General features: G+C 48.5%; 2 protein-coding genes across 4 annotated transcripts in view; one reads left to right on the top strand and one right to left on the bottom strand.

Moving 5' to 3' along the window:
• Nucleotides 1-14,427, bottom strand: part of NDUFB1 (NADH:ubiquinone oxidoreductase subunit B1) — a 69,461-nt gene that overhangs the window by 1,534 nt on the left and 53,500 nt on the right. The window contains exon 1 of one of the 3 annotated variants that reach the window (XM_053474739.1): nt 263-327. The exons of 1 other annotated variant lie outside the window; for it this stretch is intronic. The gene's annotated coding sequence lies outside the window, so the exon portion shown is untranslated. Of the gene's footprint in view, nt 1-262; nt 328-14,427 lie in introns of those variants that run through there. One more of the 3 variants, XM_053474741.1, reaches the window with a different exon arrangement.
• On the top strand, nt 506-6,691 carry CPSF2 (cleavage and polyadenylation specific factor 2). The gene is made up of 15 exons (XM_053474724.1): nt 506-669; nt 1,501-1,663; nt 1,861-2,020; nt 2,097-2,202; nt 2,299-2,428; nt 2,625-2,740; nt 3,029-3,216; nt 3,311-3,601; nt 4,079-4,179; nt 4,289-4,489; nt 4,721-4,873; nt 5,022-5,247; nt 5,373-5,675; nt 6,027-6,161; nt 6,560-6,691. The coding sequence occupies exons 2-15, from the start codon at nt 1,515-1,517 to the stop codon at nt 6,650-6,652; spliced, it is 2,352 nt and encodes a 783-aa protein (XP_053330699.1). The 5' UTR covers nt 506-669; nt 1,501-1,514; the 3' UTR covers nt 6,653-6,691.

The raw sequence follows: 14,427 nt of genomic DNA, 5'->3' as shown, positions 1-14,427 counted from the left end.
CGTGTGTGTGCAGGTAGATAGACATACATACATACATACATACATACATACATACATACATATAGGTGTCATGTATATAATTGTTAATAAATTAGTAAAAAGCTACAGTTTTCGCACAGATCAAATATAACCACAATTATATGCAGCATATCCTTAATAAGGCCAGTATTTGGAGCCCCATCTCCCCCAGAACAGTGAGGGCCACAAGGGAGCCATGCCCGGGGGCCACAGTCCGTGTGCGGCACCCCACCGAGCCCCTCACCTCTCCGCACCCGGACACCGGCGGCTCTGAGCACTGAGGACAGGCAGAGAGAGGGCAACGGGCGCGACCACTGTAGGGGCGGGGGTGCTGATTGTGGTATAGTCTGTAAGAGGGGTCAGGGTGGGTTTAATGTCCGGGGGTTTATGCATAGGTTGGCACTGTGTGAGGTGGGCAGGCAGCCCGGGACACTACAGATAGATATCCAGACACGCAAAGGAGGAAGGGGTATCTCTAACCCCCTCTGGCGTGAGATGGTGTGTTCCGCGCGCTGGGAACATGGCGCCGGCCTGTGCTGAGCTGCTGGGCTGCGGCCTGTGATTCCGGTACAAGGGCTGGTGCGGATTTTGATCACTGAGAGAGCCGGAGGAGGCACCGCTCGGGCGCTGCTTCAGCAATCGTTTTGACAGGTCGGGTCGTGGAACGGGAGTATGTCGGGGGACATGGTTATTTGGGCACAGGCCTACGCAGGCCGGCTGTGAGTGCCCGGGAAGAGTGGCAGCCTGGCAACGATAGCCATTAGCCCGTACCCAGGGGGTGGGGGGACAGCCTGGCAGCCGGAGCCAAGGGAGTGGGGGGGACAGCCTGGTGGCCGGTGCCCCGGGAGTGAGGGGACAGCCTGGTAGCCGGTGCCCAGGGAGTGGGTGGCAGTTGGTGCCCAGGGGGTGGGGGGCAGCCGGAGCCCAGGGAGTGGGGGGACAGCCTGTCAGCCGGAGCCCAGGGAGTGAGGGGACAGCCTGGCAGCCGGAGCCCAGGGAGTGAGGGGACAGCCTGGCAGCCGGTGCCCAGAGAGTGGGGGCAGCTTGGCAGCCGGTGCCCGGGGAGTGAGGGGACAGCCTGGTAGTCAGGCAATGGGGGCAGCCATTGGTCCAGTCAGAGGGGAGGAGAGCTGGTTAGTTAGTAGTAACTGCATTACTGGCAGTAGGCGTTCTGTTTAATCTTAATGCCAAGGGAGAGCCAGAAAGTGACATCTGTGGAACGCAACAACAAATGGCCCAGGGGCCGGATTGGCACTGGAGGCTCTCTTGCATTTATTAATGCCGGCGTGACTTGTCGGTAACGGGGTTTATGATTAGCTGTCCCCTGTTTGTCGCCCTGAGCTCTTCTTGCTGTTTGCGTGCATTAACAGATTCTAATTCCTTTGGGGATCTAGAACCAGAATTATAAGCTGTCTAGAACACGCAGCCTGGAGCAAAGTTAACATTATTTTTATTTGACTTTTTAGTATTTTTTTTATATAGCGTTCTCTGCAAACATGACGTCCATCATTAAGCTGACGACGCTCTCCGGAGCCCAGGAGGAGTCTGCTCTCTGCTACTTGCTCCAGGTCGATGAGTTCCGCTTTCTTCTGGACTGTGGCTGGGATGAGAATTTCTCCATGGACATCATCGATTCTATCAAAAAGTGAGTTATTTGGGGGTATCTGGTCTAAGATGTTATGCTCGGAGAGTCCATTAATCACTGCATCAAACTTAACGCGCCGCTTAACCCCTTCATGACAAAGCTCGTACATGTACGGGCTCACAGTGCATTGTTTTTAATGGGTTTAAGGACACCCCGTTGTCCTTAAGGGGTTAAACATTTGTCTCTTTATTCATCAGGTACGTGCACCAGGTGGACGCCGTCCTTCTCTCCCACCCGGATCCCCTGCACCTCGGCGCTCTCCCGTATGCCGTGGGAAAGATGGGATTAAACTGCGCCATATATGCCACCATTCCTGTATACAAGATGGGTCAGATGTTTATGTATGACCTGTACCAGGTGCGTCTCCCAGCGACCTCTATGTCACGATCGCCCTATGTCGGTTGTTTTAAGCCTAAACTTGCGCTCGTTTCAGTCTCGACACAACACCGAAGACTTCAACCTCTTCACTCTGGATGACGTGGACTCGGCGTTCGATAAAATACAGCAACTCAAGTTCTCCCAAATCGTGTATTTGAAAGGTGCGGGACGTCTCGGTGACGGTTGCGTTTTTTTTTTGTTTGTTTTTTTTAGTGATTGTCTCGCTTAATAATTTAATGACTTTGACTTTTTTCCAGGGAAAGGTCACGGATTGTCGATCACCCCGTTACCAGCCGGCCACATGATAGGAGGCACCATATGGAAGATCGTGAAGGACGGAGAAGAGGAGATTGTCTACGCTGTCGATTTCAACCATAAGAGAGAGATGTACGTTAAAGCCCATTCGCTTCACATTCTCAGTTAATCTACAGACCTGTGGGTGCTTTGGGGCAGTTTGCGTAGAAAGTAATATTATTTGTGTAGTTAGGGAACTCTTCTGCCCCGCATGTGGAGTCGTTTTAGTCGTCCGTAGATTCTTTTTGCGTTTTAACCATCACTGAGATGATTATGGGTTCCGTTTCAGACATTTGAACGGCTGCTCCTTGGATATGATCAGCAGACCCTCTCTCCTGATCACCGACTCTTTTAACGCCACGTACGTCCAGCCGAGGAGGAAACAGCGGGACGAGCAACTGCTAAGTAAGTAACGGGTTAACGGACTGCGTGTACCGTGTATCTAACACCCCGTCGTCTTAAAGAAATGTCAAAGAACCGTACGTTCCAACCTAAAAAAGGGACGTTCGTATCAAAATCTTTCATTTGCCACCCCAGTATATTATATATACGTCGCGGGTTATATATGTTATATACGTGGTTTGATCGAAGTGCTCGGTAGAGAAGCCGGACAGAGTGATGGGAAATCCTTTGGGGTAATTCGTCCCGCGCGCGTCTTTTACTCTTGTGAGCACCCCGTTGTTTTCTTCTCAGCGAACGTCCTGGAGACCCTGAGAGGGAATGGGAACGTGCTGATAGCGGTGGACACGGCGGGGCGCGTGCTGGAGCTCGCGCAGCTTCTAGACCAGATCTGGAGAACCAAAGATGCCGGCCTCGGCGTCTACTCCTTGGCTCTTCTCAATAACGTCAGCTACAACGTAGTGGAGTTCTCCAAATCTCAGGTGAGTAGAGCTTTTCTAAAGACATCTTAAAATAGAAGCGACCCCCCCCCCAATATGGCGGCGTAAAGTTCGCTATTTTTTCCTCGTTCTCCAGGTCGAGTGGATGAGCGACAAGCTGATGAGATGTTTTGAGGATAAAAGGAACAATCCTTTCCAATTCCGCCACCTCTCCCTGTGCCACGGATTTGCGGACCTCGCTCGTGTTCAAAGCCCTAAAGTGGTGCTGGCGAGCCAGCCTGATCTGGAGTGCGGCTTCTCCAGGGAGCTCTTCATTCAGTGGTGCCAGGACCCCCGGAACTCCATCATCCTCACATACAGGACCACTCCAGGAACCCTCACTCGCTTTCTGATCGATAACCCAACGGAGAGAATCATTGACATCGAGGTAAAGCACTGGGCTTGTCTGTCTGTTACCTGCAGACCTTTCGGGTGACTTTCCCTCCCGAGCCCCCACAAGAATGGGGTTCCCCTTTAACTGGTTAGCCTTTTTTGGGACGAAAACCTGGAGATCGTCATTTAACTAAATTTCCAACTCTATTTAATCAGTATTCTTTTATGCTTTTATAAATATAGATTTATTTTCTTTTTCAAATGCATAGAATATCAGAATGAATGTTACAAAGATATTTAATAAAGCGTTGGAAACAATAAACTGGCCATGTTATAAAGATGATAAAAGCTAGTTTTAGTAGAGAATATCTTAGAACAAAAAAAAAGACTGTCTCTTCTAAGTCAAAACTTATTCAACCCTCCATAGATATGATATATATATATATATATATATATATATATATAGAGATAGATAGATAGATAGATGAGATATATATATATAGATAGATATTTTTTTTTTTTGTCTTTCCAGCTTAGAAAACGCGTGAAGCTGGAAGGAAGGGAACTCGAGGAGTACTTGGAGAAGGAAAGGTTGAAGAAAGAAGCTGCCAAGAAGCTGGAGCAGTCGAAAGAGTAAGCGCTTTATCCCTTCTGCGCGTGGCTGAGAGTATTCCCCGAGCGCGAGAGTCTCTCTTTCTGTCGCCGCTTCCCTAACCCGCCGCTTGTGCCGTTTTTATCCCAGGGTGGACATCGATTCCAGCGACGAAAGCGATGTTGAGGAAGACATCGACCAGCCCACCGTACACAAGGCCAAACACGACCTGATGATGAAGAATGAAGGGAGCAGAAAAGGCAGCTTCTTCAAACAGGCGAAAAAGTCCTACCCCATGTTCCCAGCGCCTGAAGAGAGAATAAAATGGGACGAATATGGGGAAATTATAAGGTGGGCAAATGTGTGTCCGCGCGGGGGGCGGGGGGGTTATACTTCCTTAGAGGTTATAATCCAAGCAGCGGGGTCGCCGGCCGTCCGATTTGTGATCAAGTGAAAAAAGAAATGATGCTGCTGTGAGCTCGGAGATATTAAGGGAAAAGCGCATGTCGCTCCAACAATATACAAATTAAAAGCAAAATCTGTGCACGCTATGGATAAACTTTTTTTAACGTTTTGTTTCAGGCCGGAGGATTTTCTGGTGCCAGAACTTCAAGCCACCGAGGAGGAAAAAAACAAGCTGGAGTCCGGTTTGACAAACGGAGAAGAACCGATGGACCAAGACTTATCCGACGTTCCCACCAAGTGCATCTCCGCGACGGAGTCCATGGAGATTAAGTGCGTAGAGATCCAGCGTAATGCAGATTACGGGTCGTTTCAGGGGGCTGTGTTCAGTTTTTCCCAAATCCAGTTAAGTTTCAGGGTAATAATTTAAAATTCAGTCGTTTTGTACGAGAATACTCAGATTCTGCTGTTTGATTTACAGGGCGAGAGTAACCTACATAGACTACGAAGGCCGCTCGGACGGCGATTCCATCAAAAAGATAATTAACCAGATGAAGCCCCGGCAGCTGGTTATCGTGCACGGCCCGCCGGATGCCAGCCAGGACCTGGCCGAGGCCTGCAGAGCGTTTGGGGGGAAAGACATTAAAGTGTACACCCCAAAACTGCACGAAACGGTCGACGCAACAAGCGAGACTCACATATACCAGGTAACCGGCGACTTGCAAGCATCCGGCAGCCGCCATGCCTTCGGGGAACTCTGTGGGGCAAGCCGTCAAAAATAGGTAGTTTTAGTGCCGTGACCTGCGCGTTACGTCGCCTTTTATTTCTCCAGGTCCGGCTGAAGGACTCGCTGGTCAGCTCTCTTAAGTTCTGCAAGGCTAAGGACACGGAACTGGCGTGGATCGACGGCGTCCTGGACATGCGCGTGTCGAAGGTAGACACGGGCGTCATCCTAGAGGAAGGCGAACTGAAAGAGGACGGCGAGGATTCGGAAATGCAAGTGGACACCCCAAGCGTGGACTCCAGCGCCGTGGCGCAGCAGAAAGTCATAAAGAGTCTGTTTGGGGACGACGACAAAGAGTTCTCGGAAGAAAGCGAGATCATCCCCACTCTGGAGCCATTACCGACCAGCGAGGTGAGTGACGATCTATTCCCGCTCCGGGTAGGATGGGCACCTGCCTCTTAACCCCTTAACGACAATGGCTTGTCCTTAAACCCATTAAAAACAATGCATTGTGAGCCCGTACATGAAGGGGTTAAGATGTGTGCCGTGTCTGAAGTTTGGAGACGTCCCCTTTGTATCTGAGATCCTCGTTATTAATGCGGGTTACGTTGGGACTGCAGCGTTAAAAAGCTGGTCTCTGCTGCCTTCGTCTATACTGCCTCCCCCTCCGCGATGCCCCCCTCGTATCGCCCGCGGGGAGTAACTGGCGTCCGTCCTCTAACGCTTCCCCTCTCTCCCCCCGCGCTCCGCGTCTCTCTCCAGGTCCCGGGACACCAGTCCGTCTTCATGAACGAGCCGAGGCTGTCCGATTTTAAGCAGGTTCTCCTGCGGGAGGGGATCCAGGCCGAGTTTGTCGGAGGGGTTCTTGTCTGCAATAACGTGGTGGCTGTTCGCAGGGTGAGAGGTTTTTATTATTATTATTATTTATTTATTTGACCAATTCCTCCAATTCTTTTCCCATTTTATTCTTGACTCTCCTGACCTGCATATTCTCTATAAACATAAATCATTGATTGGTTCTGCCTGGGGGGGGAGCCAATTGTGTAGCATATAGAATATATAGCAATAATAATACATTAGTACATAGACGAGACCCCCGTCAGAAACAGAACGGTCAGGAAAAAAGTCAATCAAGAGGGATCCTTAAAATTAGAAATGTTGCGAGATGTTAGTTACTGTTTGTTTGTTTGTTTTTTATTTGTTTGTTATTTGATACCGTAGCATAACAGCCCCCCCCCCCCGAAGCTTTTCCTTTGTAATAAAATCACTGTTTTTATTTTTTTCCTCTTTTTTAGACGGAGACGGGGCGGATCGGGCTGGAGGGATGCCTCTGCGAGGACTTTTTTAGGATTAGAGAACTTTTATACGAACAATACGCCATCGTGTGAAGACGGCTCCGAGCGTCCCGGCTGCGACATTCCGCGGGGGGGGGGCTTTTTTTTTTTCTGTTTTTGTTTTTTTTATTATTAAAAAGGAACAAAAATATTTATTTTTATAGAAAATGTAGATGGAAAAAAGTGGGTCCTCGTCCGTTTACGCTGTAATTAACGTTTTCCGGCACGGAGCCGTAAATCAAGAAGTTTTGTGTTTTGTTTTTTTTTATACGAGGGGGGGCCCCCGATTTGTTTTGTCGGTTGTAAGCGTTATGGCGGACGATGCTTGTGATGTTTGTAGACCGTACACGGTTTGTAAAAAAAAGTATTTCTCTGGATCGTGTTCGTGTCTTTCTCCGACGGGGCGGCTGGCTGCCTGAGAGTGATGAGAGTCATGGGGGGCCAAGCGAGGAGCTGGTTTTTGACAACTCTGGGCTTCGGATCCGTGCTCCGCATGCGCAGGGTGTGTTCTACTTCGCTCTGAGCCTTAGGAGGATCTTTAAACAGCATACAGAAACACTATCTTACTATATATATATATATACATATCTATATATAATATACCGTATGAACTCGATTATGGGCCGCACCCTTAAAGTTCGGGGCAATTTTAAAGAAAAAAAACATTTTTTAAGAAAAAAATACACATTAGTGGAATGGTAAAGCAGCATTTTATGTAATGAGCAGGAATGCATGTATTGTAACATTTTTGGTATCTATTATGCAGTTAGCGTATGTTATATACAAACCGAAAATGAAAACCAATAACTATTTTAAGGTTCCCCCTTAATTCATAATGCACATTACTTATAGATATTCCCCTCTGCCCCCCCCCCCCCGATATACACGCTGCATGTCCCGGGTGATATGAATTGCTCATCCCTGCGCTAAACCCCAATTATAGGCTGCGCCCCCGCCTCAAAGACCTGGTTATACGTTATAAAGGTATATATATATAGAATTATATACAGTGAGTGTATATAGAATGATATATAAAGGTATATATATATAGAATTATATACAGTGAGTGTATATAGAATGATATATAAAGGTATATATATAGAATTATATACAGTGAGTGTATATAGAATGATATATAAAGGTGTATATATAGAATTATATACAGTGAGTGTATATAGAATGATATATAAAGGTATATATATAGAATTATATACAGTGAGTGTATATAGAATGATATATAAAGGTATATATATAGAATTATATACAGTGAGTGTATATAGAATGATATATAAAGGTGTATATATATAGAATTATATACAGTGAGTGTATATAGAATGATATATAAAGGTATATATATAGAATTATATACAGTGAGTGTATATAGAATGATATATAAAGGTATATATATAGAATTATATACAGTGAGTGTATATAGAATGATATATAAAGGTATATATATAGAATTATATACAGTGAGTGTATATAGAATGATATATAAAGGTATATATATAGAATTATATACAGTGAGTGTATATAGAATGATATATAAAGGTGTATATATATAGAATTATATACAGTGAGTGTATATAGAATGATATATAAAGGTATATATATAGAATTATATACAGTGAGTGTATATAGAATGATATATAATGTGTATGTGGCTCCCTCTTCATCGTTCCGGACGTTCTCCGGCCCTTTACCCTTTTTTTTTTTTATATATAAAGACAGTAGCTTTGTGAAAACGGCCCCATATTTGTATGTTTTGGTTAAGCTCGTGTAACGTTGTGATTCGTCGGTCCGGTCGCCGGGCGTTCCTGGGTGGCCCCCGGGAGAGAAAAGCTTTAGGAAAATTAACAATTCACACGTTTCTAGCGGTTTTTCTTTTTTTTGTAATTTCTTACAAAATCGAACGGATCTTAAACCCGTGGATTTCATTCGCCCCGAAGACCGCGTATAAGAAGCGTTTATGGGGCGAAGTTTAAAAGTAGCCTAATCGCCATGGCAACAATGGAGCGGTCCGGCTGGCAGTAGTTTTTTACGTTGGTTGCCGTAGCGATAAGACCACATTTTATATTATCTTAAAAAGTAAAACGGACGTTATGAGAAAACGCAAGGGACGGAAAAGCAATGGAAACAGTACTGAGATACTGCCGAGTGTCCTGGGTTTTACACTACAGTCCTGGTTTTCCTGGGGGGGGGGCTTCCAGTCCGTCCCCGAGAGCCCCTTGATTTGACCCTCCTGTAATCAGACTGTGGAGGCTCTGATGTCTCCTGTACAGAAATCATTACATTATGATGACTGTAGTGTAACGAAGCTTTATTTTACTAAAATATGTTAAATATGTGGAACAGCCTCCCAGCAGAGGTGGTAGAGGGTAACACAGTGAGGTATTAAACATGCGTGGGATAGACATACGGCTCCTGAATCTAAGACGAGACCAGCGACTGATTAAGGTTTGAGTCTTTACAGCAGGGGAAACGGGCGACTAGACGGGGGCCGGATGGGGCCGATCTGCCGGCGGGTTCTGGGTTTCTACGCGCGGACAGAATTCCCTCGCTGCGCCGGTTAGTGAGACGCACTTTCTGAATTAACTAAATGCACGTTTTTTTATTCCCAATTCCCCCGTTTCTGGGGGTTTCTAGTTTTTTTTTTTTAACCCCTATAAATCCAGGAGCGGTTCTAAGACGGTAATAACACGAAAAGCACGAAAAAATAAAGAAAAAACTATTTGACAGAAACATAAAAAACGTCCCCGGGGAGAATAAAGCCGGCGAGTAATTGGTTTCCGAGGGAGAGCCGGCTGTCCGAGGAGCCGCAGTCGTGAGTCATCAGCGCCGTGAGCCGCGTGCCTCATCTCACAACGCCGTCATCCCTGCCCCCCCCTCCGGGATCCGCTCGGCCTGTTACCCCCCCATCTATAACCCCCCCAATATAACCCCCCCAAGGAGTTAATACCGCTAGAAGAAAAAAATAATAAAAATGTGCTGAGAAAGAATTTATCCCACTGAAAAGCGATCGATATCAGCAATATCTGCTGGCAGATTCGGCCCCCGGTGGCCCCTCGTCTAATCTGCCCACCCTGTAAAGACTCAAACCTTAATCAGTCGTTGGTCTCGTCTTAGATTCAGGAGCCGTATGTCTATCCCATGCATGTTTAATACCCTCGCTGTATTACCCTCTACCACTTCTGCTGGGAGGCTGTTCTACTTCTCTACCACCCTCTCAGTAAAGTAAAACTCCCTTCCATTCCACCTCAGCCTCCGACCCTCTAAGAAATCACGCGCACAGAATTAAAACTGGGGGGGGGTCAACATTTTAAAGCCCCGTTCAGGGCACGTGATTGGTTGGTGATGGGTGAGCGAGGGGCGTGGCAGGGACAGGGTTAAAATAACACCATAAACCTCTTACATTCCATGAGCTCTTCTCCCTTAAGTGACCGAGGAGCCCCGGGCGGGAGATTATGGGGTCACCGCGTGTCCCACCGCTCACACATCCACTTATCTGCCGCTCCACGCCGCCCGCTTGCTGTCATCTTTCTGTCCCTGGGATGTAGAGTAGTGGGTACAGTTCTGGAGACCCCATCGGCAGAAGGAGATTAACACATTGGAGACAGTTCAGGGGAGGGCGACTAACACAGGGAACGGTTTACTGGATAAAAGCTGTAATTAAACAGTGAGGGCGCCCAATATGGCCGGGGGAGAGAAGAGAGAGAGACGGGGAGAGAGACATTTACATACATTAAGGGGTTAATAAAGGACAGGAGGGAATTTATTCCAAAGGAGGAGAAAAATTAAAACAAGAGACTGGAATCTAACACTAGAGAGTCAGAGACTGAGATGGAACGGAAGTTTTATGTTACTGAGAGGGTGGTAGATAAGTGGAGCAGACTCCCAGCAGAGGTGGTAGAGGGTAATATAGTGAGGGTATTAAACATGCATGGGATAGACATACGGCTCCTGAATCTAAGACGAGACCAACGACTGATTAAGGTTTGAGTCGTTACAGCAGGAGAAATGGGCGAGTAGACGGGGGCCGGATGGGGGCCGATCTGCCGGCAGGGTCTCGGTTTTTCTTTTTTAAGCTTACACCAAAATTTGTCCTTTTTACAGCCATTTTTCTGTTGTCTGAGAAAAAACCCCCCACCTAAAATAGCCTTTTTTTGTACAACCGCATCTTTAAAGGTTTCGTGGGGGGGGGGTCTCTATACTTTTTAGGATCCCTGCTTGAATACAGGTGAGCCAATGAAAGGCAGATGCTGCTTGTAGGTTGTGTGAGTTTCTGCTCCTCTCCGAGGCGTATCGGGGGTTAAAGCCGCATCCACATCATGCTGCGTCAGCGAAAGCCCCCATCTGCCCCTCTAATAGGTTTATCTATGGGGGGGGCACTTTCACGGGGAATGGCTACTAAGCGGTGAGACGGGCTCATGAGACGCCATATGGCCACAGATGTCTCGCGTAATCTCTGCCGTCTCCAGAGACACCTCTAGCGAAGCAGCAGAACATATTCAGCGCCTCCCATCACTCCGAGGCGGCCGGAGGGGCACTTTAGATTTAGGGGGCGGATTTTGGGGGCATTACTGAGAACTTCATGACTTTGGGTTTTCAAGCCTGAGGTTCTTTGCCTCGTTGAAAACGGAGGTCACGTCAACGGAGGACTAAAGAGACCTTCATCTTCTGGGTCCTTCCCGGCCAAAAGGCCCCCAGGAGGGCCACATCTTTTTTGACCCCCTGAAGATGAGTCTTAAAGGGTTAATACCAACTGAAAAGCCACCGAAAAGCCCAATCTGCGGGGCCCGGCTCCATCGGGGGTCCCCAGCGAGCACGGAATGCATAAAACTGGGTTATTAACGTCATTTTCAGTCAAAAACCTGAAAAAAACATCATTTGGGGGCTTTATTTACCCCGTTTCATTTATTAACCCATTCCCTGCTGTTTCTATACACATTATGGGGGCTTTTAGGGCTGTAGAACCCTGCGATCCCCTCATACCCAGCAAACATTCTGACCTCCTAGAAAAGAGGGGCATCGGGGGGGAGAGAGGGGCATCGGGGGAGGAGAGAGGGGCATCAGGGGGGAGAGAGGGGCATTGGGGGGGGAGAGAGGGGCATCAGGGGGGGAGAGAGGGGCATCGGGGGGAGAGAGGGGCATCGGGGGGAGAGAGGGAGTATCACGGGGGAGAGAAGGGGCATCAGGGGGGGAGAGAGGGGGTATCAGGGGGGAGAGAAGGGGCATCAGGGGGAGAGGGGGCATCAGGGGAGGAGAGAGGGGCATCGGGGGGGGGAGAGGTTATCAGGGGAGAGAGAGGGAGGCATCAGGGGGGAGAGAAGGGGTGTTAAAGGGTAAAGAAGGACATCAGGGGAGGAGGGAAGCACAGGGGAGATAAGAGGGGGTGCGTGGAGAGGAGGGGGGCACTGGGAGATAAGAGGGGGTGCGTGGAGAGGAGGGGGCACTGGGAGATAAGAGGGGGTGCGTGGAGAGGAGGGGGGCACTGGGAGATAAGAGGGGGTGCGTGGAGAGGAGGGGGGCACTGGGAGATAAGAGGGGGTGCGTGGAGAGGAGGGGGCACTGGGAGATAAGAGGGGGTGCGTGGAGAGGAGGGGGCGCGTGGAGAGGAGGGGGGCAGGGTTTTGGGCCGTCTGAGACTCTCGTTGGTTAAATTGAAGGGGGGGGCGATGTAATTTTAGGCGCGGGGTAAACGTTAAAAGACTCGCAGCCGTTACCCCAAACCGGACCCTTGTACCCCCGGCCATGTGGGGTCCGTAGCCCCGCGTCTGTTTGTCTCGCTGGATTTGTATATATTTATTTCCCGTTTTAATTAATTTATATCGTTGCCATGGGAACGCGTTGTGAGCTTCGCTCGGTAATCATGAATATTCCAACTTTTAGACCCCCCCCCCCCGCGATCCCCCCCATAAACAGACGGCTCGGCAGTTTATCATTCAGAGAGCTGGTTCCCGGCCAACGCAATCTGCTACCAAACCCACCCTCACCTGGCCACCCACTCCTTCTGGAGTATTCCAAATGCGGATCCGACTCACGGGGCAGGTGGCTTCTTTATCAGCGGAGATCACGGACTCGGCGTATGGGATCCCGGCTCACATATCTCAGAGATACCAGATGATTTCCTTTTAGATGTAAATGTGAGGAAGTTTTACTTTACTGAGAGGGTGGTAATTGTGATCCGGGTTTATTGTGAGTTTTATTCATTTTGCGGATTTTTTTTATAAATCCCAGAAGTCTCTTTTTTTTTTTTCTTTTAGCGACCCAGAAATACCCGGAACGGACTCGATGTAAACACGTGGACGGGAGCCCAGTAAGGATCCGGTTCGGGAATTCTGCACGCTGTGGTTTAAATGCCCCAAATAAGCCCAGCCCACAAGACAGTGTGACCCCTTTTTCCCCGTGTCACTAAAGGAGTAGTGTTCTGTACACAATATTCCGTCTCTGGGAGTTGGTGGGTCCCCCCCCCAGACCCCCTCCTGCCCCTGAGAGGTCAGCAGCCACGTCGGGGATTTTTAAATATGTTCCATGTGATCTTCACAAGACGATTAACGCCGTGAAATACCCCGAAGGGGGGGCGGAAGGTCCAACAAACGGCCGATTGTCTGCCCCGGGACGTCCGCTGACCTCCGTCCTGTCGCTCTCCGCTCATTCTTATTACCCCGTTATATAATATTATCACAGCAAACATGCCCAGAACCCGCCGGCAGATCGGCCCCATCCGGCCCCCGTCTAGTCTGCCCCTCAATACTCAAACATTAATCAGTCGTTGGTCTCATCTTAGATTCAGGAGCCGTATGCCTATGCCATGCATTCACTGTATTACCCTCTACCACCTCTGCTGGGATGCTGCTCTACTTATCTACCACCCTCTCAGTGAGAATGAAATGCTCAGTCCCTCCGCTCGTTACTCATTAAGCAGTATAATATCTCTTCTGTGACTTTCCCGGCGCAAACACCACACTGAGCTGATGCTTTATGGCGATGCTAATGAAGTCCGTTCCTCCATAGACTTTCATTAGTCAGAGAGTCCCACTGGGTGATTAAGACTGAGCCATTAATAAAAACTGGAACTGCGATATGCTTGAAAATTAGTTTTTTTAAGTCAAACTCAATTACAGAACATAATGCGAGTGACACTCACACTCTAACTCCATCCGATAGAATGAATGAGTTGAACGGAGTAGTGGAGACAGTTGGTTGTTTTCCGCCGCCGCCGCTATCGCTGTATCTTTGAAGCCGTTTAACGGATTGTCGCCCGCAGGACGCGATATCAGTTTCCTGAATACATCGTCGTCCGTCGGGCGGGGGTGGGGAGGAATCACGCTGATGATTTCTTCGATTTGTGAACCCAAATTACGGGCAATTTATATGAAAATAGTATTTAAAGAGACAGTAACGGTTAAAAGGTTCCCCTCCATCCATAATGCCCCCCCACGCCATTAAATAGATATATTTGGGACTTCTCGTAAAGATTCAGGTTATATGGCATGTATACGTCTCATCACCCAGAATAAACTGTAATTTAACCCCAGTGCCAGAGAGCAGAGCCTGTTACCCCCCTTGCCACCTGCGGCTTATTAACCCCGCGGCTGCCTCCCGGATCTGAGTCGCTCTGGCGGAGAGGAAAGAAGCGGAGGACGCGTTAACCCCTTCAAGACCAACCCAGCAAACCCTTTCCTCCCATCCATGAAGGGGTTAAAATGGACCCCCCCCCCCAGGGTGCCCACCGATATCTATAATATCCCCACATGGGGCAGTACATACCTTACATAACAGCCCCCCCTGGCTGGGGTATTACAGACGTGTTCCGATGCCCGGGCGCA

The sequence above is a fragment of the Spea bombifrons genome, chromosome 9 (genome assembly GCF_027358695.1).
Source record: "Spea bombifrons isolate aSpeBom1 chromosome 9, aSpeBom1.2.pri, whole genome shotgun sequence".
NCBI lineage: Eukaryota > Metazoa > Chordata > Amphibia > Anura > Pelobatidae > Spea > Spea bombifrons.
This window is presented reverse-complemented; position numbering and strand designations above follow the sequence as displayed.